This window comes from Apodemus sylvaticus, chromosome 2, assembly GCF_947179515.1.
Source record: "Apodemus sylvaticus chromosome 2, mApoSyl1.1, whole genome shotgun sequence".
In the NCBI taxonomy this organism is placed as follows: domain Eukaryota; kingdom Metazoa; phylum Chordata; class Mammalia; order Rodentia; family Muridae; genus Apodemus; species Apodemus sylvaticus.
The window spans coordinates 68,015,305-68,042,193 of NC_067473.1; the positions used below are offsets into that span (position 1 = coordinate 68,015,305).

The 26,889-nt window shown below is 39.7% G+C and overlaps 1 protein-coding gene across 3 annotated transcripts in view; it reads right to left on the reverse strand.

Annotated features, from left to right (window-relative positions):
- The window catches only part of Tpk1 (thiamin pyrophosphokinase 1), a 370,262-nt gene that overhangs the window by 75,663 nt on the left and 267,710 nt on the right, over window positions 1–26,889 (reverse strand). For 2 of the 3 annotated variants that reach the window (XM_052173583.1, XM_052173581.1), the window contains one exon: window positions 4,512–4,623. In XM_052173583.1, the coding sequence (XP_052029543.1) occupies window positions 4,512–4,623 (112 nt within the window). Of the gene's footprint in view, window positions 1–921; window positions 1,046–4,511; window positions 4,624–26,889 lie in introns of those variants that run through there. The other variant, XM_052173582.1, reaches the window with a different exon arrangement.

Below are 26,889 nucleotides of genomic sequence, written 5' to 3' on the forward strand. Positions count from 1 at the left end.
TGAGTTGCCTGTGCTCCTGTACATAACCTCTTACTCAGATTCCTATAAGTAACCATAGTAATCTCACTGGCTTGTCATCATAGAATTAGGGAGAACTGTTTCTTTAGTCTGCTGTAAGTGCCCTATCAATGTGAATAAACACACAATACTGTGAGACTGGATACTTTTCTTCAAAGACTGGGGCCAAGGCAATGAATCCCCTAAGAAACCCACAAAAACTATTGGGATGAGTATTTTGGTTGTCAAATTGAATAAATATGGAATTAACTTAAACTCCAAAATGGCTGGGAAGACCTGTGAAGAATTTCGCTTAATTAAACCAAATATCTGTCCCGTGGTCAATCCCTACCCCCATCCTCCCTCAGAGAGCCTCTGAAGTTCAAGTAGGTGTTAAGGGTGAGGTGGGGATTAGAATAAACACATAAAGTATTTTATTTCTATTATTAATCACCAAACTAGTAATGAAAACCATTAGTTCAAAGGAGAGTTAAACAATAGACATATCAATGGTCAGAGCTGCTGTATAAATCTGCTAACAGAAAACTGTCTAGTTACATACAATAATAACTTATTTTCTTTGAACAGAATGAGAAGATGTATGACTTATTTCAATAGGAACCATAGTCAGCAGTTAAAACACAAAGTACTCAGAGCTACAAAATAACCACAGTCAAGAACAGGCTCAATGTACTATAGAATCAGGTTGTCCAGACTTGGAATCCCCATCCACTGAAGGATAACCAGGGAGGCTTCTGTCTACTTCAACGGCTTCTGAAAGTTTTCATGGCAATGAGTGGTTTGAGAGGTGAAAATTTTTGTTATTTGGTTTATTAACTTTGACTCAATTTAACATGTAGAATTTCATTATATTTATTTTTTATTTAAATTTGTTTTTACTTTTCTTTCTTTTATTAAAAATATATTTTCTTCACACAATATATTCTGATTATTGTTCCCTTCCTCCAACTCCTCTGAGTTGCTTGCCAACTCTCCTCCTCTCAGAGTCCACATCCTTTCTGTCTCTCCTCAGAAAATACACTGGTGTCTAAGGAATAATAATAAAATATAATATGATAAAACAAACAAACAAGCAGAAGAAAAAGCACTAAAGCAAAAGCATGAGATGCACATGCAGATGGATAGAATACAGTTAGAATACAGTCCAGTTATGGTGTTGTGTGAGAATTCTGAGTGCTTGTGAGAGAACTCCAAGAAAACACGACAAGATTCTTGTGACCTCGGTTTCCTCAAAATATAGAATCATTTTTGGAATGTGCTTTTGTGCTCATGCCTCTATGGAAAAGCCCAGTGGGGCTTGTCCTTGCGATTGAATACTTTACTCAATTGACTCTTCTTACCTGCAGACTATATAGTGTTTGATGCTCTCAATAAACTTGCTACTACATGAAAACTTAGTCTGACTCACTTTTAGGTCCCTTCTCCCAGGATCACATCACCAACTAGAGTAGCAGCAATATACATGTTCCATACATAGAGGAATTACTAAACAAAACTGAAGTCATAACAAATGTAAAAAACCTATATGATTTAAAAATGCCCTATAAGAACTGCCACTGAGTTTGTTTTGTATTATTCATCTACTTCTGAGCATGAGGACTGGCCTTACAAGTAGTTTGTTTTCCCAGTGAGACTCCCTTGAGGGGATTGACTTTTCCTCTGTGGGTGGTTATTAGTTGGAAATATCTCCTAGGTTGGGATGGCGAGGGGCTGTGGTCCTTTCAGCACTGGGACACATCTGGGTCAGATCCCTGCAGGCTCTCTGCATGCTGTCACACTCTATGTAAGTTTATATCTGTGTCAGTCCTGCCGTGTTTACAGGACCTTGTTTCCTTAGCTGAATAGCCTTGGCAGTAGCCTGGGTTGTTTGGGGTTCCCATGGGGCCCCTTTGGACAACAACTTGATTAGACATAACCATTCCTGACACTGGAAGCTTCATTTGGTGATGAGAGATATTCCGTTGAGGCTTCATCTCTCTGTCACTTCGCAACTTTATTTAAATCTCTTTCATATACTAATAGACTTTAGGAAGCTTGTATTCATTTCCCATACAGCCCTTCAAATGGCCTTTAACACTAGCTATTTCTCCCTATACTTCTTCCTTCTCCCCGTCTTCCCTATCCTTAACCCTAACCCTCCCCCTGTAACCTTAACCATAACCTTTGATCCTCCTGTTCCTGTCCCCACCTGATCCATCCATAACTATCTTTTCCCTTTCCTAAGAAGATGTCTATCACCTCCCAGCCCCTTACTCCATACATAACATTTATAGGTCTACAGACTGCAGTATGGTTATCACTGACTTAACAGCTAATATCTACATATAAGGGAATAAAACTGAGTTTGTCACTCTGGGTTTGGGTTAGCTTAGTCAAAATGATTTTTTTCCTAGGTCAATACTTGTACCTACAATTTTCATGATTTTTTTTTGTTTGTTTAATAGCTGCATAAAACTGCATTGTGTAAATGTGCCACATTTTCTTTATCCATTCATCTACTGACAGAAATCTATGCTGTTTCCAGTGTCTGGATGTTATGAAGACAGCAGCAAGGAACATGGTTGAACACGTGTTTCTGTGGTAGGATTAAGAATCCTTTAGATATATGCCCAAGAATAATATAGGCAGACCTTGAGGTGGATCAATTCTTAGCATCCTGAAGAATAGCCATACTGATTTCTGTGGGGTCTGTACAACTCTGCAGTCCCACCAGCAAAGAATGAGTTTTCCTTTACTATATCCTTGCCAGCATGAGCTCTCATTTGTTTTATTAGTTTTGGGCAGTCTGATAGGTGTAATATGAAATCTCAAGGTGGTTTTTGATTTGCATTTCTCTGAATTACAGATGTGCCCCATCATGCATTTTTCATTTATTAGCATAAATATGTAGAGAAAAACAATTAATTTAAATCTTGAAAATCTTGAAGCAACCTGTAACCACACAAATGAATAATGACATATTGTATTTAGGCAAGCTCAAACATTATATCCTTCCAGGAGAGCACTATTCTTCAAAATCAGGATGTGCATATTGCTGTGGCAACTGGAGGATGAAGGGTAATCTGATGAGCTCAGGCAAGTACACTTGGACTTGACGCCCATTACCATGTGGACTAGGATGCTGGGCTACAGCCCCTCTCCTCCATCTGTCTTTCGCTTGGTGTTTCATCCTTCCTGCACCAGTACTGAGAAATGTGGCCATCCCTAGATCTAGGAAGGAGCTTACTGCTGTCAACCTTGGATCCTTATAAGTAATGGGAAATGTGGGAACTAAAACAGTTGATTTAGGTTATAATGTTTTCAAAACACTTCTAATGGGAGCTCCTATCAGCTTCGGCTGAGCAGCTTCAAAGCCACTTGAAGGGAGGAGACCTGCTTTCTCCTTTCAAGCTGACAGGTCTCAAGATGTGTTTCAAAGGAGCTCTAGTTTTCCTAATTGTTTCAGCACTGAGTCACAGAAAAGTCTTAAAAATAATCTTTCCATCTTCAAGCTATTTCAATGGGGAACATGTTAAAAAATAATGACATGGTTGTAAATATCTCTTATAAGGCATTAGATGGATCATGGTTAATCATAGCTGGTTGATTCCATGTCTGGTAGTTTTTTTCTCTTCTTTGAAAGATGCATCAACATTTCTTTAATAAACAGATCCCACATTCTTATTTCTTTTTTTCAAGGCAGGAAGTCTTTGCATAGCTTAGTGCAGCTCATAATTTTTGGAAAACATTTTAATATTTAATAGCAGCAGCTAATCTGTAAAAGCTCACAGGTTTGATTATGAAAACCACTTGCAAATTCAGAACTTGAGATACTTCTAAAAAGAGTGGTTCCTATACACAAATCAAGAGAGCAGTGGACAACACAGATGGCATCCTGACATCGAGAGGCATAAAACAAAGCAAAGCAAAACCAAATTAAGAAAAAGAGAACTACATCGTCAGAATTAACTTAGCTAATTACATTTTAGGAACTAAAAATGCTAGCAAAGAATTTTAAGAACATATGTGTCAGCCATATATCTGATGAACTCATAACCAGAACATGTGAAGGACTCACATCCTAGGCCAAAAGGAACAACTCAATTATTAGAGGAGCAAAGACTTTGATATGATTTTCTCCAAGGAAGATCTACAAATGCTCCATCATAAAGCATACAAAAGAGTTCCAAAACAAGTGGAAATTATAAGTATACCTTATATGGCTCCAAGCACCATGGCAGAACAGAAGAACAACTGAGGGTTTGAAAATTGAAACATTCAGATGGTGGTGGGAATTGACAGGGGATACAGAAATCAGCCTGTCATTTCATCCTTAGGTTACCTATATGAACACCAAAGACATTGAGGATGAAAATTGACAGGGGTGGTGGTGCACATGTCTGGGAAGAAGAGGCTACCCAAAAGCTCATGTTTTCAAAGCCATCTCTGCCCAAAGCAAACATCCTCTTCCCAATGAAAGACAAACCCTCCCTTTCTAAAAGGGTTTTACTCACTGAGGTTCCATTTCAGGCCTGTTGTTGTCACCTGGTTGCAAGGCTGTCCAACGGGAATAAGGCCACACCAGCTGCCTTCCATTCCAGTGTCTACGTGGAGCCTGTGCTTTCCCTGAAGAAGAAGAGCAAGTATGAAAGAAGGACAAGAAGGAACAACGTGTAGTGTGCTGGCAGCCAGCTAATAACACTGTGGCTTATCAAAACACTAACCGCAAATTATCTCAGCGCATTCTTTCACCTGATTTAGACCTAATTTTCTATATCAGCTTACTATTCATTTTAAGCTTTACACTGAAATATTGGATAAATATGCCCAGGACCACACAGAGAGTTTTATTCTTGAGGCCGATCAATTATAAAGCTACCGTCCATTGCATCTGCTGAAGATGCAATGTGACACTGAATTCTAGACTCACAACCAAATATTCATCCAATTCTATATAAGAGAACATTTCCCAAGTAAAATCTTTACTTATCTACGAGTCAGGTTTCTAATATTCAGAATTCAACATAAGCACTGTAAATGGTTAGCCTGTCGCTTTAATAAAAAAAGTCTTTAATTCTCTGCAAGGCAAGTATGTGTTTATTGTTTTGTATAGTTTTCTTTTAAAGTGATGAGACTGGAGGATTTACCACACACTTGTTTTCCCCACCCCCCTTTTTCTCCAAAGGAAAATAATTCTCTCTGAAGATAGATATTCAAAATACAATACAGCCAAACATTCTGATACCACACACTGCACATTTTAACAGATGCTGAAAGAGGTAAAGATGTTTCCTTTATAATAACAGCAGTTGTCAGCAGAAAGGGTGGCAGAAATCCCCAGTTCATTACAGTATCTTGTACTGTGGCTATGTGCAGCATTTCATGTAGGCAGAACTTGGCCCAGTTTCCTGTATAAGGCTGCACTTCTAGGGCCCTGTGTCAGAAATCCCACACTACTGGAGGCTGACAGCTAAACTGCAACCTTCTGGCTTAGGCCCCATATACAGGGCTCAAGAGGGCTTGAAGAGGGAGAGCTGGCATCTGCACAGAGGCCCAGACTGTTGTCCCTCTGGCCTTTCTGACAATGGGGACAATTTCCTATTGCGTATCAAGGAGGGAGTGCCACATTATGGGTGTATCTTATTTTCAAAGTGTTGATATTCACCCTTGCTTTTAATTACTCTTCTTCCTTATTTTTGGACTGCTTTATGTTTCGGAAGAATCCAGCTAAATACACTGTATATTTGGTGTTCTGGAGAAGTCAAACAAAGAAGGAAAGAAAATAATTTTTTCAACTAGTGGATATTAACTCCTTGAGTGATGATTCTTCAGCTTCCAACATATAATGCAAAGGAAACAGCACATACACAGGTTACATTTTATTATCCTGGCAAGAGAAGCAATGCTGTAAAGTCACTGATTTAAGCAGCACAGTGGGAAGCCTCCTTACTTGGTTTTGCTAAGTATTCATGGCTTTTTCTCGTTATTCTAAGAACCGATGCACCTTAACATTTTCATTCTGGGAATAAAATGGTTTAGAGACTTGAGAAGTCACATATAGATCTTAGACTATCATCAGTTAGCATTTTGTTTCTCACTTTAAAAGTGTGTTTTGCCATATGTGAAGGGTCTTGGTGTTTATAAATATGCAAATTTAGCTTTTATGGCTAAACGAGAACAGTATTAAGCTTTCATCCTCTATCTGCATGTCAATGTGACATCACTAAAAAAATGAATGACTGGGTGAAGGAATTTTTGTACATTCCCTGGATTTTTCAATTTATAATATATGCTAGTCTATATGAGATTTGACAGAAGCAGGCATCCAGGCTGACGTTAAAGAACTCCTGCAGGATTTATGGCATCACTGAAGAGCAGAGGCACATGAACTAATCATTCACTTCCATATATTCCCATGAATCACGGCACAGGTTTCTGCTCCATCCTCTGTTCTCAGCTAAGATAACTCTTTGAAGTCAAAAGCAGTTCTATACAGTGAAGAAGCAACAAAAATCAGTCATGGTTTGCCTCTTCAGTTGTGTTTATTAGAACATATGCAGCAACCTTACTGTGAGGAAGTGATAATCCAATAAAAAGGCAGCAAAGATGTAGCATGGTATATGTACTGGAAATCATGCTTAAGTATCATGCAATCAGTTTCCCTAGACTGTAATGCTAAGCCACAGGAAAACAATATACAGATAGACAGATACCTACTGAGGGCAAAGAGGCCATTCCCATCACATGTTGTACCATGTGCATTACTGCAAGTGATGAAGGCTTAATTGAAAAAAAAAGTTAAAGCTTGCCCTAGTTTTGCCATTGAAAAATACCAAGTTCAAAGACAGTTTAATTCAATTTATATTTTGAATTCCTTAACTTTAGGAACTATGCTGACATTTGAACAAAAGTGTTTTAGTATGTCTTAGTATGAGCCTCACAAAATACATAGCAAATTGAGAAGATCACCAAACACACATTCAAGATACTGGTGATTCACAAAGCAGTCATTCATTAAATTGCTATTAATGCTCAAAACATACCCTGTGTTGACTTCTGTATACAGTGCAAGTACACAACCAGATTTGGTATGAATGGGACACTCCTAAACACTGATTAAATACAAGGGTGACCTCCAGCATCTTTTGTCACTCTGTCCATGTACTTTAAAATGTATTAGCAAATAACTGCAAGAAAGTAAATAGTCTGCAGGAAAAATTAAAGGAAGAAAATAAATGGTGGATCCACACTATGTGTAACAGAAGAAGCTGTTACAGTGTGCACACACAAACTTGGATTAGTAAATTTTCATGCTGATACTGATCACATACTGTGAAACAGCTATACAACAAATGGTATCCCCAAAGAACTTGCATTTGCAAGACTTCAGAGCTAGAAGACTCATGAGACCCTTTGAATTTTTTCTTAATAGATAGAGAAATCAAAACATAGGAGCAGCACGTTAGATTAAGTAGCCCACATTAAAGCAGTGTTAAAAATATTTTATATATACACACACACATATCCCGACACTCCTAATTCAAATAAGAAGTAACAATATCCATTAACATATTCTATATCTAGAATCTAGACAGTCTTGCAGAAAAAAAGATGAAAAGCAATAACCACAACAACAAACAGACTGAAGAATAATTTTTGAATAATATGAACATTGTTATGAATAATAATCTAGACTTCCTTTACCTTTGAAATAATATCTCCTTTCCTATAGAAGCTTTAGTTTTGGAAAGATTCCTTTCAAGAAATTCACTTGATAATGATGACCATTCACACACACACACACACACACACACACACACACACATTGAAACATATAACCAAGCACATTGTATATAACTTTAACATTTTGGTTTATTATCTTGAACCATTACATAGATATGCTTCAAAACTGTCAATTGGTATTTGATTTTAATTGGGAATTATCTGGTGAAGTCAGACTAAATAATGTGTTTTCTGACATGGGTTTATCTTATTCTCTAATTGAACAGTTAACATTAAATGACTAACAAGAAAGAACCTTCTTAATGATAATTAAGCTACTTTGTTTATTCAAAATTAGAAAAACCGTGAAATGATTTTTTATAATCATTGGAATTCTGCAAGAGTAGGCTCCTTTCCCTACTATCCTCCTAAACCTAGACTATCTCAGTATTCACAATGGTGAAATCAACATGCCTTTTATTCTCCTTCACACCTGCATTCATGCTTTTTTTTTTTTTTTAAAAAAATCCTACCCCATCTTTAAGCTTACCTTTTATTGCAATTGGAGTAAAGAGTCTGCCAAATGTTGACATATTAAAGTCTTGAAATCTTATTCTTCACCAATCCATTTTAAGCAATGATTTCTAAGAAGACTTACTCCAGGAGTAAGCAATACTAGCAGCAGAGCCAGAGGGGAGCTACATGGAAGGGCATTATGAGCCAGCCTAATGACTTAAGTTTCAAAATAATCTTCACTGAGTGGCCTTCCATGAGATGCCACTCCTGGTCGGGATGGCCACATTCTTCTGCACTTCCACTGTTCCTCCTGCCTTAAAAGGAGAATCCACAAAGAAAGGCAAAACCTGTTTTGCATGTGATTTCCTTATGTTTATCATTTAGCACTGACAAATGATTTCCTTTCAACTGCTGCAAACTTTACCTATGGCACAAGATGCCGCATTTTGCTACTAAATTGCATCTGGCAAAAAGGTTCATATTGTTACTCTAAAGCTGATAAAAAGCCTGCTTTTATTTTGCTGGCTGAATTAACAGCACAGAGGGAGAATGTCTTTATATGTTCAATAAATATCTGACTGGGAAATTGTTTAGAGCAAACAGAATAATTACTGATAAAAATGCATCAATAATTTTGAAAAGTTATTTGAAAATTTGAATAGAATTAATGGAGGGGGGCTTTAAAGTACAGGAAGGCACCAGGTGAACAGAAAGGCACACAAAAGGCACACACTACCTAGTCAATGTTCACCTAATTAAATACTAGGATAAAACTGGACTCAACCAGCTTTTATGAGTAACCTGTCAACAGTGCTCAAACCACACTTTACAATATATGCTGTGTATACATCTGTTGTATAAAATGGAAGTTATATGGCTCCATGAGCTCATCATCTCAGGACTTGATTATGGCATACTAAGTGTTTTAAGAACAGAGATTTAGGCATTTAAACTATGAATACTGATTTATCTATGCTCCTTTGTTTGAGAGTTTGCTTCAAGTACAGGTTTACATTCCACAGTATGGTTTTTAAAAAGTAAGTGATTATTCCTCATGAGAATAATGCAAAATATTAGCAAAGAGAAAATATTTAAAACATCTGTGTTAGAATACTTTCATTAAGGTATCTAAAGAAGATCACGTGTCCAGATATTTAGTAAATTTATATATATATCATTCTTTGTCCATCATTTCGAAAAGTTCCAAGAATTTGTGATACTGCATAACAGGTACCATGCCTGCAATATACCCCTTATGTTCTGAAATTCCCAATATTAATGGAGTCTATGACTATTTCACATAATGAACTCATCATAGTATTCCTAATTGTACTCATTTCTCAGTCCTCCCAGGTCTGCTGCAGAATTTTCTGACCTATCCTGAAAACAGAAGGTAGAGGAGGAAGAGAAGGCTGAACAGAAGGAGGAGAAGGGGAAAGAGGATGGTAATGTTGAGAACAAACAAAAAATAAACCAAACAAAACAAGAGTCCAATTTGTGTTGGCTGTATACTCACTGGAGTATGATCAAATGTGTTGGTGGCCAGCACCTTAAAGAACACTGAGTCCCTCCCCACCCACACCCCTATCAGAAGCCCTTAACTGTGAAGAACTACATTTCAGGATTCATCTCACAAGTTTTAAGAGTTTTCTTTGATGGCTTCCTGGCTAGGCTGTTACTTTTTTGGAAGTGGGTTGGATAAGGAAGGGTAGAGGTTCTCAACCTTTCTGTCTGTCTCTCTTTTTCAACTGTAGCTTCCTTGCTCTTTATAGTGAGCTGGAACATGGATCATGTATTTCCACATGGTTTCTGGTGACACCACACACGACAGATATCCATACAGTCTCCAGACTCAGTGTGTGGCATCGATCATAGCATTGTCTCTAGTAGCAGTATAGCCCACGGAAATCAATGTGGTCCCCTGCTGCATCAGTGGCCATGGATACCAATATTGTCTTCAGTGGTAGCCTGGTCCTTTGACATCAATATGGTCTTGGATAGCCCTCCACCCTTCCCACCCCCACAGCATGGCCCATGGTCATCAACTTGGCTCCAGGTGGCAGCACAGAGCATGGATATCTACATGGCCTTTGGTGCTAACATGGGCTAGCGAACATCAGCAAGGATACTGCCTGCAGTAGGACCAACACAGCCACAGCAGGACTGCTGACCTCAAATAGCTTTCAGTGAGAGCATGTACCAAGAATATCAACATAGCTTCATGTGGCAATATAGGCCACTCACATCCAAATGGCCACTGGTGGCAACCCAGACCACTGACACTAACGTGGCCTTCTGTGGAAACACAGACTACAGATACCCACATGAACCTTGGGCTATAAAACGGCCTAGGGCAGCAGCATGGACCATGGAGATATTTCAAAGAGGTCCAATCTAGAAAGTAAACCATTCCTCCTCTCTGACATCTGCTGTTGTTCTGAGCCTACGTGATTGTGCTGCTGGGCTGCATGTTCAGGGGCTGAGTGTGCATAAGCTCCAGCCTGCTGCACACTACCTTGCCACCATACTGGATGATGGCATGTTCCCCTGCCCACTGCAGCCTTCTCTCACACCAGACCCTGCAGTTGCATCTCTAGTTCTGCTTTTCTCCACCAAGTACTCACTGCTTCCTTCTGCCACCTTTCAATCTCTCTACTGCATATTTGTATATCATAGGAGCATTAGAAACTACAGTGTGTCACACTGCAGGGGTTTTGTTTTGTTTTTCATTTTTGGCCCAAGCATCATTACATGCAAATATCTATTGAAATGAGTCATTGGTCTGGTTCAAGGTTTCTGGTTTCTGAAGCACCCATAAATACAGGACCATCACTAAGACTCATCTTGGATATCCTGCAGTTGTCCGGAGTCAGGGTGATCTTGTAGCTAGGCATGGTGTCCAGGGGCAGGTTCTGTGCAAGTTCCAGGCTGCCACACACCTCCCCATCCATGATACATGCTGCTCCTGAGACCCGCTTGGGTTGACCTTTGTGCTTATAGCCTTTGTGTTCTCTATATCCCAGCAGGGTAAGCTGCACCAGCAGCAGCTATAGCCCTTCCATGCTGGGTCCAGCCCTACTCAGTAATAACCTCTGCACATCTCTCTATTACTGCCTTCTCTCCACTCCTTCACTGCATCCTATTCAACATGAGCCTGTGAACTGCCAAGTTAGTTTTGCCAATTACCCTTGAGTAGTCAGGCTTCCAAGGTAGAACTGTTTATTAGGTACATATTTTCTAAAATATCCTTCTCCTTTCTAAAAATACTTAAAGAATTACATGACAGTGTCAAGATGGTGGCTTAGTCATAGAATGCTTGCTGCACAGGCATGCTCTAAGGACAGCACTGGTTAGAGGGAGGAGGTCAGCCCAACTAGTTTGGTGAGCTCCTGGTTCATCGAGACAGTGTTCCAACAAACAGGGTGCACAATGATAGAGGAAGTCACCTGGTACATCTTCACTTACGTTTATACCCACTCACAGGAGTAAATACATACTGGCTACACACATACACAAAATACAATTTTTTAAAAAAGAATTGCACGATGAATTATTTTCTAAAAAGTAATGGGTCCTAATATACCTTTTAAAAATCATATATTTGATGTAAATGATTTCCTGTCTGGGTCTGTCTATCTGCAGTGCCAGGATGTACTTTAGATGCTAGCAGGAGCCACCCCGTAGTGGCCTTGGTCCAACCCTTTGCTTTCAGCCTTTGGGCTGAAGATGCAGCAGTGAAGCATCAGTTTTGTAATTCTCCGTTTCATGCGGCTCAGTCCTGTTAGCTTCCTTTCCAATTTTATGAGTCCACTTTTCACTTTTTAAACACAACTTCCCATAATACCTGCTCTTTAAAATAAAAGTTGTTCTGGAGCTACCATGGGCTCTGCAGACTCCCTTTCCCCAACCCTGTCACCCTGTCACCCTTTGGAGACTCTGTGGGTCTTCCTTGGAGCTCCTCTGTTGGTTGGGGCAGCAGCTGCCATCTCCCTCCCCCCCACCCTAGCCCAGATCTTTTACTTTCCTTCTTTCTTTCTTTTTATACATTGAAATATTTATTTTGTGAAAATTATGAGAAACAATAATCAGACATAAAACAACCAATGGTCTTTAAGCAGCCAGACTCTTCAAATTGCCAAATGTCAATCCAACCTCAGAAGATAACAAGGCAGCAATAATTGATCCATTCTCAGCTACCAAAATACACTGTAACTGTTTCCCAACTTTTATCACAATTGAAAAGGTGGTGCTGAGATATCACTACTGAGTAATGTATTTCCATTTTCTCCTCATGTCCACTGCCTCGCCTTTACTTGCCCATTATGCAAGTATACAGGGTCTCCTAGAGCAGAGATCTGCTTCACACAATGTTTCTAAAACCAATCATGTTCCCTTATAACCTTCCCTCTTGCCAGTCTGTATTTACAGGCACTCCACAACAATGATCTTTTTTTGTTGTCCCAGAAACCATACATCCTTCAGACTAGATGGGGAATGGAGTATAAGGATAAGACAAGGTGACTGTGTTTCAATGTGAAAATCTCCAGGCAGTCTCTACTAGATGAGAATGAAGTAGGACATATGTCCAGCAGATCTAATCCAAGCTGGGCTTCTAATATTTTCATTTATATTAGCCATATCCATGGCTATTTTTTGGTGCCCTTGACTAATGTTAAAGTCAACTTTATATCGGAAAACCAAGCACAACTATCAAACTAGCCGAGCAAACAAAATGAGAATGCGCTAATTGAATGAAAAGAACTGCACGCCTTAGTTTCTATAATGAAATAGTATAAACTTGTGATTTACACACCATAATAAGGAAGTTTTCACATTTATAGCATTGGGAATTCTAAGGTCCAGATGCGGCTGACTCAAGCTGACAGTGACTATGTAGTTCACATGTGGCAGGGTTTCAGTGTCTTCAGGAGTACATGGAACAAGGACTGTTTGAGGATGCCCTTTACAAAACCCTAATTCTATTCATGAGGCCTCTGTCCTTATGACCTCACTATTTCTCTATGTGTTACTTCTGATGCTGTGATAAAAGATGGGGGGACAAATTGGGGGAAATTTTTTTATGTTTGTTTACAGTCTCAGAATGATACAGTCCATCATGGAGGGGAAGGCATGACAGTAGGAACATGAGGCTGGACTTAGGAAGCAGTTGAATCAACATAGGAAGTTGAGAGAACTTGAAGTGGTGTCAGGATATAAAACCTCAAAGCCTCATGATCTGTTTCCTCCAGCAAGGCTCTACCTCATAAAGGCTCTTTGAACAGCACCACCAGTTAGGGGACCAAGCATTCAAATACATGAAGCCCATGATGGGCATTTCACATTCAAACAATAACAGTGTCCTAAAAATTATGACTTTGGAGTAAGGATTTTAACCTTTGAATTTGAAAGAAAGAGCACCAATTTTCAGAGTATATTACCTAGCATACAAGTTTTGAGTTCTCCTTTATTTATTCATGTGGCTATGTTTTGAAAATGACCAGTTCAAGAAGATGTAGATGCGACCATATACTGTAGTCATTCATGCTCTCAAAACACATTTTTAAAAAATTTTTATAAGTATCTAAAATTTGAATTCAGTAACTAGATATGATCCAGAAAACAAAAATCAAAAGGCATTAAAAATACTATAAGAAAGTTATTTTGAAAGAAAGTAAATTTTTTTCCTCCCACAGATTTTATAAAGTACTACTGAGGTTATTCATATACTATAACAAGGAATATGTCCAAAGGTTCAGTTCTAATACTACCTTACCTACCTCCATTTCCAAATACTCCCCTGAACCTATAGTCTGAGCACCTGCACACATTTTATGTAATATTGTAATGGCAAGCTCTTCCACCCACATCCCTGTTCCCAAAATACAACTTGGCACCTTAACTGTCTATGAATAGATGCTTAGGTCATAAGATCTGGCTTGCTCCCCACCTAGCTTGTAAGGTATTATCACATTTATTCCGACCTATGTCACATGGCTCATTAGCTACCTTTCCTAGTTTCCTGTCTGACTTCCTCAGAATTCAGGGGGTGAATATTCTGCTTTTTACTATCCCAGAGTTCCTCTCTACCAGAACTCCCACCTATTAATACTTTGTGCTTTTTGCTAATAGGTCATTGGCTTTTTTTTTGGATATGTGATACCTCCATATAGAACATAAGAGATTCTCTCCATATAATATGCTGCAAAGTCCAGTCTTTGAAGTCCCTCATTCAGGGTGTTATGTCTTTAACTGTTGAAGCTATAAAAAGTTTAGTCAAACAATATGGAAAAAAATAACTTCTGATTCAATGAGGCAAAATGATGGTAAAATTTCTGAAAGAAACACACAAGAATATAACTGACTTCCACCTCTGCACTGCAAAAGAGCTTATTACAATGAGGGTACAATTCAGTACAGGAGTCATATGTGTTTGAAGCAGCATGTGACATGTCAACATTCTTCATGCTTTCTCTCTGTAGGTACCCTCAGGGTGACCTGTTCACACTCGACCTCCACTTGACTGAAGGTATAGTCTCTCTTATTGCAAAGATATATGTGCATGAATGAGGCCACATCTTTCTTTGTCACACTGCTCTGTATTAATGTCTCCAACATGATACTCATTGTATCATGAACAATAACATCTGGTATTTTTTTCTTTATATTTCATAGAGCTAATAAGACCTATCTGTGTGAGGGATGGACAAGGTGTTGATCTGTAAATTCTGAGGCTGAAATTGTAAGAAAAAGAAGGAAAGGACAGCTGCTCTCTTGCTTGAAGCTTACTTCTTTGAGGAAGGCTAGTCCTTGTGTCACAAAGACCTCAAGGGCCCAACGGGAGACTAATCTGTTAGTTCTGTGTATGGACAGCCAGTGCCAGCTCCCCTGCTGTGGGAGTGGGCTGCATGCCACAAGTGAACCCATGCCAGGACAAATGAGTCTCCTAAGACCCTCTGCTTGAAGAGCCAGCCAACTTCCAAATCCTGACCAGAGAGAAACTCTAAGATACAACATGCAACAGTCGGCTAAAGCTCTCTACTCTCAGCCCTGTCCAGATGCGGTGGCCTGTACTGTTTCATCTGCCTTCTGACAGCCGTCTTTCTTCCCTCCTTCTATGTCCTTTCGATTTTAGTGACCAGAAGAGGGAAAATTCATTTTTTAAACTTTTGTTACAAAGAGCACATAGATCAGTTTTAAAAAAGTGAAGGATTGGCAAGTTTATTTGTGTGTGTGTGTGTGTGTGTGTGTGTGTGTGTGTGTGTGTGTGTGTGTGTATGTGTTTCCTAAAGGGAAAGGAAAACAAAACAACAAATAAACAAAAAACCCAAACCAAAACAAGACACACAAAAGCTCCAGGCACCCAGAAATTATCTGAAATAATTCCTCTCTCTTCATCTTTATTTTCTTCTGAGCTGCCAACTTGATAGTGCTAAGGTCAGAAAGAAGAAAGGATCCCCATGAGGTATTAGATTAGACAGATCCTACAAATGGCACGTAGAGCATGTGGTAGTAGATGCTGTCTCTGGACTATATATTTTAAGCAGTTATTTAAAAGACTACATTTTAGCAGGAACTATCCACATTCCAAAATAAATTTTGCATAATGGGAAGAAAGCATTAAATATATTATAAACTACCTCACTTTCTATCCAATAGTCACTTAAGCTGTCTTCATTTAAATAAACACTAAAATGTGACCTATTCAGTCTTTTCAATTTCATTAGGATGTTATTGTTTAAAATGGGAAAAATCTAATTCCAGACATATTTCAGAGGCAACATACGGACAGCAGCCTCCTGTGCACTAAATACAGGATTATTTACTTTTCTAATTGTTTTTCATACAATACATTTTGTTTTAGCTTGCTATTATTGATTCTCTGTACCCTGAGAGCTTCACAGAGATGGAAAAAAAAAAACACCCAGGTACTTACATCATAGTGGAGTTGCCAACATATTTACAGCCTTATCATTTGACAGGGAAGGTCAGAACTTTCCTGAGTTTATTCATAACCTAGCACCAGCTTTCAATTCTTTGAAAATTGCTCCTTGATACCCAGCTTCTCTGAAATCACAGAGTGGCAGCCACTCTCTTTAGGTATAAATCAGATTCTAAATAACTGATAGCATTTCCCCCTCCAAACCTCCACGGGAAGCACACTGCATTTTTACTGGCGAACGCAGGCACCTTGGAAAAGCTGCACCAGGGATGTTCTTAGAGCTTAATTTCTTCAGTCATTGGTAGGAAAACAGTCTCTGAGGTTATAAAAGTACAGGTCCCATTCTTGAGTAATGCTGGCATTTCAATAACCAGTCTAATTTTACCCTCTGAATCCAAACTAATCAAATTTAGCCTCTGTGTGTCACAATAAATCCAAGCACAACATAGTTATTTTACCCCCAAAATGACCACAACATGAATGATTTTGGAGCGCTGTAAGAAAAGTCAATGCCACGCTGGCAAGTGAAGCAGGTACACAAGCTGCTTAGAAAAAGAAAGAAACATTTTAAACTGAAAAATTTAAAAAGAGAGCTAACTCTTTGGAATTTTCCCCATGAAAGATCACTGTTTTTTGTTGCCGGGGTCATTAGGGAAGAGGTCCTGGGAAGTCTTTTTCTTACTGTTAGTGACATTATTTAAGATATTTACAGAAATGGTTATCAAACACTTCTGAGATGTGCTGGTGTTCCTGAGAAAAGGTAAAAAAAAAAAAGTGTTAGGCAAAATAGCAATCTTTAAGTTAAACTCATCTTTTTCAATATATGATGTATGATATACTTATCTGTATGAAAATTTAGATATTGCTTTCTATTTAGTTTTGTATCTTAGGGATAGATAATAAAATTTCATTAGCAGCCACAAGGTGACAATTTGTTAACAATAATGCGATTTGACTTCAATTTCTTTATTAATCTATTTATCTTTGTGTTGGCATCAACTGGAATTAAGAGAATCAGTTTTTTTTTTTTTTTTTTTGTCCTGAGAAGCAGGCTGGACCTTCTGCTACCGAGCTGTGTGACTTTGTATAATAAACGTCCTTCTATCAATTACTTTATTTTTTTAGCATGGATCTTATCTAATGGTACAGAGTGCCTAGGATGAAGAAGAGGCTCACATAAAGCACCTATCACTATTATTTTGTTCTGTGTACTAATAAACAACAGAGACAGCTCCAATAGGGAAAACACCATAATATTAAGGCAAAGGAAATTGTTGACACACCATGCCACATGACTGATGCTTCAGAGTGAGGTACTGGGAAGTTTTGGATTTTATTCTTTTCCTTTAGAAAAAAAAGTATGCATGCCACAGTAAGGTGCATGTGGAAAGCAACCCTGGTGAATTGTCTCAAGTAGCATAGACTTCATGGCCTCCTTAGAAGGAGTCTATGTAAGTCTCAATTTTCACAAGGGTATAAAAAAACCTAAGGACCATGGCCAGGATTTCATTATAAAGGACAGAGTCCCCATTAAGGGTATGTCCTTAGTTTCCCACCAAGTCTTTTATGTCAAGGTGAGTATTCTTCTGGGAAAAAATAAACAAACAGAGTAGGGATACTTGAACTAAATGAGCTAAAACCTTTTGATTCACCTAAAGTGTACAGGCTGTGGGGAGTCATCCTGCATTTTCCTATTAAAGACTAAACTCTCTAATCCTTGAAATGACTTTGAACAAACACATGACCTGCAAAGCAACAGGTCATCCTTTTGTTCAGCACTCCTCTCTCTCATGGCCACTAGCCCAGGAACAAGAGCAAAGGCTGAAATTAGCCTATCTGCTGGGGAAGCAAGGGTCAGAACACTATAGGAGATGCCGCAGCTGAACAGCATGCAAGTGTGAGCGCCATGCTAGGATGGATAAGACTGAGGCCAAGGACACTAGTTCAAAGAAGATGAAACCCAAGGAGAGAAAGCAGAAAGCTTGCGGGAATTGCAATGCTTTGTTGGTGGAGGATGGAGTTCCTTTCCAAGGATTCTGGTAAATGTTGTAGAAAACCTACTCAATTGCCTTTGTGAAGATGGGGCAGAGGGGCTCACTCTTGGTAAAGTTTACATCTTTAGAACTCAGCAGCAGATGGGGGTGATGATATGGGGTGGTAGATAGAGAACGGGCATGCAAGAATCAGTACGCTTTCAAAGACTAAGTCCTTCATTTAACTATGGCTGTGAGTAGATTAAAAAAATTCGAGAGAAGAAGCTGGGGAGGAATGAAAACCAGGGTCAAGAGGAAGCTTTACAGGAACCACTTGCTTTACCAGGCTTCTCAAGAAAGGTTCCTCTCCCTCACGGCCACCACTAAGAGGGATGTTTTGCATACTTGGGATTATCAGAGAGCTTGAGGATTCCAATATTCTAACGTAAGAGCTATGAAGAAATATGTACAATTCAATTGTTTAGGTTTTGTTGTGTGTTATACATATGTGTACATGTGTGTCTCTGCATTCATATGATGGCCAAAGGTTCACTTCTGGCATCTTTTTCTATCTCATAGTACCTTATACTTCAGTCCAGGACCTCTTACCTCTCCCTGATTTGGAGAGAGATGATCCAGACAGGAAGGGTGGCCACTGAGGCCCTGCTGTTTCCCTGAGTCTGCCCCTCTAGTCCTTATCATTACATTTCAGGATCACCTTTTATAGAGGTGCTAGGGGCTCAGGTCCTTGCACAGGAGGTATGTTACCAACTAAGCCACGCTGACAGCCCTGGCATTCAGGATAAACAGAAGGGTAGCCTCAGTAATCACAAAAAGCAGCAAGAGTAGAGTTACAGCCATGAGACACTCAAACCCTCCAAAATGTTGGCAGTAATTACTATTAAAAAAATCTGTGTTCACAGGAGCAAGATAAAGAGTTGTTATCAAAGTCTTGTTTAATTTATATAATTAAAAGAAACTAGCCAACAGAAACCACAATTTCTTGTCCAATCTCTGGCTATAAGCTGAAGTAGAACTTAAGGGTTCTTTGGAAAGTCCATCGTGTTGGAAGCTGAAAGCAGAATTATTCAACTCATGCTGTAAGGAAATTTGGACTGTGGGTGAGAATAGCAAAGGAAAGATAACAAAAGACAAAGGGCGCACACCAGTTAACAGCCTGGAACCAATGGCATGCATTAGCACAGGGTGTGGAACTGACAAGTTCTGACTGGGAACGATGGCTTGATGAATGAACATATAAACATAGTACTGTACATTGAAACCTAGTCAATGCTAATCTGAAGAGTATTATAAAAGCAGCTTAGAGGAAGATTATCTAGCAGGAAGAACAGCACTTTTTTATAACATGGAAAGATTTTTTTCAAGTTCTAAAGATGGTTTATTTAGACAATTTTCTTTCAAACAAATTATTTCTTCAACTATCTCTACAACTGTATCTCTTAAGATGTCAGTTTTAGCCAGCATAAGGCATTTTATTAGGCTACCACTGATTTAGTTCTAAATAGCTTAATAATTTTTCTTTCTCTTCTTTTTTGATTGGATATTTTCTTTTTTTTTATTCGATATAATTTATTTACATTTCAAATGATTTCACCTTTTCTAGCCCCCCCACTCCCCGAAAGTCCCGCAAACCCCCTTCTCTTCCCCTGTCCTCCCACCCACCCCTTCCCACTTCCCCGTTCTGGTTTTGCTGAATACTGTTTCACTGAGTCTTTCCAGAACCAGGGGCCACTCCTCCTTTCTTCTTGTACCTCATTTGATGTGTGGATTATGTTTTGGGTATTCCAGTTTTCTAGGTTAATATCCACTTATTAGTGAGTGCATACCATGATTCACCTTTTGAGTCTGGGTTACCTCACTTAGTATGATATTCTCTAGCTCCATCCATTTGCCTAAGAATTTCATGAATTCATTGTTTCTAATGGCTGAATAGTACTCCATTGTGTAGATATACCACATTTTTTGCATCCACTCTTCTGTTGAGGGATACCTGGGTTCTTTCCAGCATCTGGCAATTACAAATAGGGCTGCTATGAACATAGTAGAACATGTATCCTTATTACATGGTGGGGAGTCTTCTGGGTATATGCCCAGGAGTGGTATAGCAGGATCTTCTGGAAGTAAGGTGCCCAGTTTTCGGAGGAACCGCCAGACTGATTTCCAGAGTGGTTGTACCAATTTGCAACCCCACCAGCAGTGGAGGAGTGTTCCTCTTTCTCCACACCCTCTCCAACACCTGCTGTCTCCTGAATTTTTAATCTTAGCCATTCTGACTGGTGTAAGATGAAATCTTAGGGTTGTTTTGATTTGCATTTCCCTAATGACTAATGAAGTTGAACATTTTTTAAGATGTTTCTCCGCCATCTGAAGTTCTTCAGGTGAGAATTCTTTGTTTAACTCTGTACCCCATTTTTTAATAGGGTTGTTTGGTTTTCTGGAGTCTAACTTCTTGAGTTCTTTATATATATTGGATATTAGCCCTCTATCTGATGTAGGATTGGTGAAGATCTTTTCCCAATTTGTTGGTTGCCGATTTGTCCTCTTGATGGTGTCCTTTGCCTTACAGAAACTTTGTAATTTTATGAGGTCCCATTTGTCAATTCTTGCTCTTAGAGCATACGCTATTGGTGTTCTGTTCAGAAACTTTCTCCCTGTACCGATGTCCTCAAGGGTCTTCCCCAATTTCTTTTCTATTAGCTTCAGAGTGTCTGGCTTTATGTGGAGGTCCTTGATCCATTTGGATTTGAGCTTAGTACAAGGAGACAAGGATGGATCAATTCGCATTCTTCTGCATGCTGACCTCCAGTTGAACCAGCACCATTTGTTGAAAAGGCTATCTTTTTTCCATTGGATGTTTTCAGCCTCTTTGTCGAGGATCAAGTGGCCATAGGTGTGTGGGTTCATTTCTGGATCTTCAATCCTGTTCCATTGATCCTCCTGCCTGTCACTGTACCAATACCATGCAGTTTTTAACACTATTGCTCTGTAGTATTGCTTGAGGTCAGGGATACTGATTCCCCCAGATTTCCTTTTGTTGCTGAGAATAGTTTTAGCTATCCTGGGTTTTTTGTTGTTCCAGATGAATTTGATAATTGCTCTTTCTAACTCTGTGAAGAATTGAGTTGGGATTTTGATGGGTATTGCATTGAATCTGTATAGTGCTTTAGGCAAAATGGCCATTTTAACTATATTGATTCTACCGATCCATGAGCATGGGAGGTTTTCCCATTTTTTGAGGTCTTCTTCCATTTCCTTCTTCAGAGTCTTGAAGTTCTTGTCATACAGATCTTTCACATGTTTGGTAAGAGTCACCCCAAGATACTTTATACTGTTTGTGGCTATTGTGAAGGGGGTCATTTCCCTAATTTCTTTCTCAGCCTGCTTATCCTTTGAGTATAGGAAGGCCACTGATTTGCTTGAGTTGATTTCATAACCTGCCACTTTGCTGAAGTTATTTATCAGCTGTAGGAGCTCTCTATCCTAAAACAAAAGAATATACCTTTTTCTCAGCACCTCATGGTACCTTCTCCAAAATCGACCATATAATTGGTCACAAGACAGACCTCAACAAATATAAGAAGATCGAACTAATCCCATGCCTCCTATCTGATCACTATGGAGTAAAAGTGGTCTTCAATAGCAACAGAAACAACAGAAAGCCCACATACACGTGGAAACTGAACAATACTCTACTCAATGATACCTTGGTCAAGGAAGAAATAAAGAAAGAAATTAAAGACTTTTTAGAACACAATGAAAATGAAAACACAACATACCCAAATCTATGGGACACAATGAAAGCAGTGCTAAGAGGAAATCTCATAGCCCTGAGTGCCTCCAAAAAGAAAATGGAGAGAGCATACATTACCAGCTTAATGACACACCTGAAAGCCTTAGAACAAAAAGAAGCTATTTCGCCCAGGAGGAGTAGAAGGCAGGAAATCATCAAACTCAGGGCCGAAATCAATCAAGTAGAAACAAAGAGAACCATACAAAAAATCAACAATACCAGGAGCTGGTTCTTTGAGAAAATCAACAAGATAGATAAACCCTTAGCCAGAATGACCAAAGGGCACAGAGAAAGTATCCAAATTAACAAACTTAGAAATGAAAAGGGAGATATAACAAGGGAAACTGAGGAAATCCAAAAAATCATCAGATCCTACTACAAGAGCCTATACTCAACACAACTGGAGAATCTGGAGGAAATGGACAATTTCCTTGACAGATACCAAATACCAAAATTAAATCAGGACCAACTAGACCATCTAAACAGTCCCATAATGCCTAAAGAAATAGAAGGAGTCATAGAAAGTCTTCCAACCAAAAAAAGCACAGGACCAGATGGCTTCAGTGCAGAATTCTACCAGACCTTCAAAGAAGAGTTAACACCAATACTCTTCAAGCTATTCCACAAAATAGAAACAGAAGGAACACTACCCAATTCCTTCTACGAAGCCACAATTACGCTGATACCAAAGCCACACAAAGATCCAACAAAGAAAGAGAACTTCAGACCAATTTCCCTTATGAACATCGATGCAAAAATACTCAATAAAATTCTTGCCAACCGAATCCAAGAACACATCAAAACGATCATCCACCATGATCAAGTAGGCTTTATCCCGGGAATGCAGGGTTGGTTCAATATACGGAAATCCATCAATACAATCCACTACATAAACAAACTCAAAGAACAAAACCACATGGTCATTTCATTGGATGCTGAAAAAGCATTTGACAAAATTCAGCATCCCTTCATGCTTAAAGTCTTGGAGAGAACAGGAATTCAAGGCCCATACCTAAACATAGTAAAAGCAATATACAGCAAACCGGTAGCCAGCATCAAACTAAATGGAGAGAAACTTGAAGCAATCCCACTGAAATCAGGGACCAGACAAGGCTGCCCCCTTTCTCCTTATCTTTTCAATATTGTACTTGAGGTACTAGCTTGGGCAATTCGACAACATAAGGAGGTCAAAGGGATACAAATTGGAAAGGAAGAAGTCAAACTATCATTATTTGCAGAGGACATGATCGTCTACCTAAGTGACCCAAAGAACTCCACTAGAGAGCTCCTACAGCGGATATTTTCTTTATTTACATTTCAAATGTTTCCCCCTTTCCAGGTCTCCCCTTAAGAACCCCCCTATTGCATTTCCCACCCCCTGCTTCTATAAGGGTGCTCCTCTACCCACCCACTCCTGTCCTCCCTCCCTGGCATTCTCCGACACTGGGGCATTGAACACCCTCAGGTCTACAGGCCTCTCTTCCCACTGATGTCCAACAAGGCCATCCTCTGCCACCTATGCAGCCAGCGCCATGGGCCCTCCATGTGTACTCTTCGGTTCGTGGTCCAGTCCACAGGAGCACTGGGGCGTCTGGCCTGCTGATACCCTAGCTCCCTCCATGGGGCTGCAACCCCCCTCAGATCCTTCATTCCCTTCTCTAATTCCACCATCTGGGATGCCTGAGCTCAGTCCAACGGTTAGCTGCGATCATCCACCTCTGTATTTGTCAGACTCTGGCAAAGCCTCATAGGAAACAGCCCTATCAGGCTTCCATCAGCAAGGATGTGCAGACTGGAACCAGAAGCTCTTGTCCCAGGCCACTCCTCAGTTCCTGGGTCCTGAGGGTTCTGGGCGGGTCCCTCTGAGCAGCAGTGGTGGATGTTTCGCCTGCTCTCAGGCTTGTCTGAACTCCTGGGAGGCTAGCTCTCTTCCAGTGCTATTTGGTATGAAGTTCTGTGGTACAGGATCAGCTCTGGGAGCAGATGGAAAGTAGAAGGGTCCTGTCCCAGGCCACTCCTTAGTTCTTGTGTCAATATTTTTGATTTACTCAAATCTAGGATACTATACCTTTCTTTTTAAACATACTTTCAAGTAAGATATCTAACAGGTAATGTCACAACCCAATTCAGTATCTTAAAGAAGTCAAACTTTAACTTAGAATTATAACATTTACTCTCTCTCTCTCTCTCTCTCTCTCTCTCTCTCTGTGTGTGTGTGTATGTGTGTGTGTGTGTGTCTGTGTGTTATAAAATTTAAAATTATAGGATACAAAAATGCTGAAAAGGTCAGATTTGCTGAATCTCATTTCTTGTGCTCCAATCATTGCTGAATCTCATTTTTTGTGCTCCAATCAAAATGTTTTACTAGATAATTAATTCTACCTCAGATTTAAAATCATGAGAACTGTAGTGCAAACTTACTACTGAGGTAAGGAGTTACATAAGTCAGCAATTGCCCTTCTGAGTTTGTGAGGTAGAATCTGAAGAGAAGAATTTCTTCAGTCCATGCGAATTATTCCATTTCTCTGTTTATAAACCATTTCTCACCATGGGCAGAAAGACAGTCAAAGTAAGATTGGTGTTCTTACTGCTGAATTGTGACATTTATGGGAAGAAAGCCTAAGGGAATGTGACCTGACATGAGTAGAATACTTTTTATAATTCCTGCTAGTTACAGTCATTAATAAAAGTGTTTATTGTCCTCTTCCATCCCTTCTATTTAGTAACACAACTTTACGAGAACATTTGACATTTAGAACCCCGACTTCAGGTATTTTACTAACATTAACAAAATCAAACCTTACATAGATGAAGGTGAAATGGTAGCACCAGAAGACCCCTGATATCAGTGCTCGTATGTACTGTGGACATAGAAGAAGGTGAAATGGTAGCACCAGAGGACCCCTGATATCAGTGCTCGTATGTCCTGTGGACATAGAAGAAGGTGAAATGGTAGCACCAGAGGACCCCTGATATTGTAGGACCCCCCAATGGGGAGACCCTACTCGAGTCTCGGGTTGGGTGCGGGTTGGCGCACACCCAAGAAAACGCGAGAGACTGGCTTGATGCAAAAACACGAGGCAGTTTAATTGCGGAGCTCCAGGCTGACACGTCTCGTGCGAGAGACAAAGCAGTCCCCGGCGAGGCTCAAAAGCTAGGGGTTTATATGGGAAAAAGCAAGGGGGTTTCGCATGCTTTACATAATTAGTCAATTCATACATTGAGGGAGTAATTGGCATACAATTACATCAGCGGGTAGTATGTGCATCAGCAATGTAGGAGAGTAGAAGATAGGGGAGTGGGAGACTTATCTTGTTAGCAGAGGGCCTAGTTAACATTAAACTACAGGAGAAAAGAAAGGGTGGGGGGAGGGAGCCCAGATGGCCCATGACTCAGTGGAGGTTGTTTAGGCTACTTTTTACCTTTCTGGCCGACTAGTTTCTGGAATCTCTTAACGACCTTGGGAGGACCATCCTGCTATTCTAACAAACTTGAGAAGGCCCCAGCTTGTCTTGGTTTGCCCCTGGCCTGCCTTATGCCTGGGCCGTGGATTCTGTGAGGTCTTAACTTCGTTTTTGTTTCTAACTTCCATCAATATCAGGGCTCGTATGTACTGTGGACATAGGTGAAGGTGAAATGGTAGCACCAGAGGACCCCTGATATCAGTGCTCGTATGTACTGTGGGGAGCCTCAGCATAAACATGAGCATCTACATATCCTAAAATGCTACTCAGTACCAGATACACCTTACTCTGCAGTTACTTCTGTATGACCATTCTCATTTTGATTTGCTTTCTAATACAGTCTGTTTGGCATGGGCACAAGGCTGAAAACATTGCTAATGTAGGCCTCACATGTTTTTATTGCTGTGACATTAATTCTTGTTAAGTAACACGTAGCCATGAGAAGAGGACTGCTCCACAGTGCAGTTAAGATCCCAGATACAGTTTTCATTGTAGGGGCTGAAATTAGCTTTCCTGTTTAAGTGGTATTTGGTAAGTACAAGTTCTGTGTTGTTCACACTCTATTACCTTCATTACTTTGATCAGTGGAGAACATGAGAAGGAAATGGTCGCTTACAGTCTATCAAGAGCATTCTTTTGAGAACTCTGTCTACATCACAAAGACCTAGCTTCGGATTCTGATGCCTTGGTCAACTGACACTGCAATGTCAGGTTGCTGAGTACCACATCGCTATAAAAACCAACCCAATAAATAGTACAGAGGTTCCTTCAGGAAAAGAAAAAACAAGCAATAAATATTCCAAATTCTGTCAGACTTAAAAAAAATCCCACTGTTCTGTTGCTTTGTCTTAAGCATATCTGGAACTACTACTCAGTGCGACCACACAATCTGTGTAATAGTCAAAACTGGAAGGGGCTTTTTACTTTCAGACCATAACAGAATGCCATAGCTGATAGAAGATGTTGGGCAAATAAGATTTTGGAATAATTTTAAATTATCAGTGAAATATTTTAAATATTATTCATTTTTTAAAAATTAGCTCTTCAACCTGTAATTTGCATGTATGCTGTTGCAGCAGGAGCTTGGCAGTGTGCTTGGAATCAAAGAAAAATACGACTTGTCTGCAGAGTGGTATTAACCAGTGGCAGAATATTCCCCCAATGAATAAAGATTTCAAAGGACCAATCACAGGGCAAGAAGGAGGCGGGACTTCCAGGTCAGAGAGCTGAAACTTCCTTTTGGACAGGATGAGCAGGGAGGCATAATGTAGGTAGCCAGAGGTCCCCGGTTTAGGTGGATCTGCCACCAGAGGATTTATAATTTAGAATAGTTTACAAAATTAGGATGCTAGTTTCTGTGCTCAGTGATTGTGTTGTCTGTTCATTCTAAACTATGATCCTGTGCTGTTTTCCTTCACACGGCGACTCAGCTAGGTTCCAGAGAAAGGTACAGTGACAAGGGCACCC